Source organism: Montipora foliosa, chromosome 3, assembly GCF_036669935.1.
Source record: "Montipora foliosa isolate CH-2021 chromosome 3, ASM3666993v2, whole genome shotgun sequence".
NCBI lineage: Eukaryota > Metazoa > Cnidaria > Anthozoa > Scleractinia > Acroporidae > Montipora > Montipora foliosa.
Window position 1 is genome coordinate 9192430 of NC_090871.1, and position 2500 is coordinate 9194929.

The following is a 2500-nucleotide window of genomic DNA, read 5'->3' on the forward strand; positions in this document are numbered from 1 at the left end:
TACCCTAAATCTGACCTACAATCAGTGACACAATGTTGGTACACTGGGGCATTACTAAACACAGGAACGGAATGGAACGGAATGGAATATACTGGAATAAACCGGAATATGCCGGAACGAGGCGGAATGACACCGGAATGAGACGGAATGAACAAGAATGGTACCGGAATATACCGAAATGACACCGGAATGACACCGGAATGAAGCAGAATGACACACAAATAAAGCGGCATATACCGGAATAAACCGGAATATGCCGGAACAAGGTGGAATGACTCTGGAATAAAACCGAATGACATCAAAATGAGATGGAATTAACAAGAATGGTACCGGAATATATCGGAACAAGGCGGAATGACAACAGAATAAGGCAGAATAAACCAGAAGGACAGGCGTTACTAAACACAGGAACGGAACGGAATATACCGGAATATGTCGGAATGAGGCGGAATAACACCAGAATGAAACGAAATGAACAAGAATGGTGCCAGAATATACCGGAACAAGCCGGAGTGACACCCAAATAAAGCGGAATATACCGGGATGAACCTGAAAATGCCAAAATTTGGTGTTTTAGTTAGCACTGACGGATTTTCGGTTTTGTTGTGTCACGTGATTCCCTAAGGGCATTGCATGTGTTTTTGCCTTTTGTAACATTTGGAACACTTTGATCACGAGAAAAAATTGACAGGTATATCCGTCGCTAAATGAATTATTATTTCTTGTGAAAGTAACATTTTTTTCGTGAACAAATACAGGAGCAAGAGAAACAATGTTATTCTAATTGTTTTCGTCTATGGATCTCGGAGAAAGCTTTCACTGTGCGAGTCAGAAAACCCGTGAACATTTTTATTTCATTCTGATAGGTCAATTGTGCATTGACCAATCACAATCAAGTTCAGCGAACCACAAACTAATTACTGTTGCTGCTTGCCTGCTTCCCACGACCCACACGTGATGGAGATATACGGAAATAGATTCGCGCAAATGGCCAGAAGACTTTTTTTTTCTCCCCGATTGTTGGCAATAATGCCATTGAGCCTGAACGCAGTGTTTCCCTGTTTGAAGAAAGAAGTCCTTGTCATTCCGGTCCATGCCTTATTCTGTTGTCATTCCGCCTCGTACCAGTATATTCTGGTACCTTTCTTGTTTATTCCGTCTCATTCCGGTGTCATTCGGTTTTATTCCAGAGTCATTCCGCCTTGTTCCGGCATATTCCGGTTTATTCCGTCATATGCCGCTTTATTTGTGTGTCATTCCGCTTCATTCCGGTGTCATTCCGGTGTCATTCCGGCTTGTTTCGTTATATTCCGGTACCATTCTTGTTCATTCCGTCTCATTCAGGTGTCATTCCCCCTTGTTCCGGCATATTCCGGTTTATTCCGTTCCATCCCTGTGTTTAGTAACGCCCGGTACACTGACGTAATTAATCGAGCATCCCTCCCTCTCCCACCTTTCAATGTTTTTTAGAAACTAAAACGTACTGAACAGTTAGTTTGGGTGCATTGCGCTATCCAACATTCAACGAGGGAGAGGGGGTGGGTGTTGGAACGACTTATGACCGTGATTGTAGCTTACATGTATGTACTAGCTTAGGAGGTAGTGTGGCCCAGTGGTTACCTCGCTTGCCTTGAGGTCTGGAGATCCCGGGTTCAAGACTACTCGTTGAATTTGCTCCTGGTAGTCCCTGGTTCATCCTCGCAGCCGCACTTGTAAATAGCCAACCGGTTTGCCTCCAGCCAGTTGGGGTTCTTAACAGTTGTTGTTGTTGTTGTTGTTGTTCTGTTCTGTTGTTTCGTTATTTTTGTTTCATTGGCCCCGAAAACCCCCAATGGGAAGCAGTCAATTAAGTATGTACAGTGTATTGTGTTTTATTATGCACCGGTACATGTACACCCCTTGGGTTACATCGTTAAGGCAGATAATAATTATAACAATGAGAACATGTTACCTCCTTTTTCACTATCATAATGACTTGTATCAAGCTGAGCATCATCATTAGGAACTTGAACACTTGCAATCACTAAGTGATTCTGCTCATCTGATCTACAAATAAAATTATGCAAAGCAAAATTACTGGTAATAATATTGTTGTGCAGCTCCCATTTTTTCTACATGTAGATGAAGCCAACTACAGTATTCCTGGCAGTCAAGAGCTGATGTCGCAACATAAATTCAGTCAGATATTGCTGAATTGTACCAAGAGCAGAACACAATAATTTACAAATGTACATGTGCAAGAATAAAGTTGCATCCCTGCGAAAGATTGCTTGGTTTGGTAAAGCTGTATAACAAACCACACAATCCAATACCTAGCCTAGGAATAGTCTTCTGAAGGGAACAAAGAAACTATTTCCTCTTGTCCCAGACATGACATGACACTTATTGAAACAAAGTCTAACTTAGACAGCAGTTTTCCACACCTTTTATGTGTCAATTAATGCACACCTTTCTTATGTCAATTAATGCTAAATTCCTATGCTCTTGCCTTCCCTGACAC

The 2500-nt window shown here is 41.9% G+C and overlaps 1 protein-coding gene across 1 annotated transcript in view; it reads right to left on the bottom strand.

Moving 5' to 3' along the window:
- Window positions 1–2500, bottom strand: part of LOC137996672 (histone-binding protein RBBP7) — an 18882-nt gene that overhangs the window by 13706 nt on the left and 2676 nt on the right. Inside the window, exon 4 of the mRNA XM_068842195.1 lies at window positions 1952–2046. Coding sequence (XP_068698296.1) covers window positions 1952–2046 — 95 coding nt within the window. The remainder of the gene's footprint in view (window positions 1–1951; window positions 2047–2500) is intronic.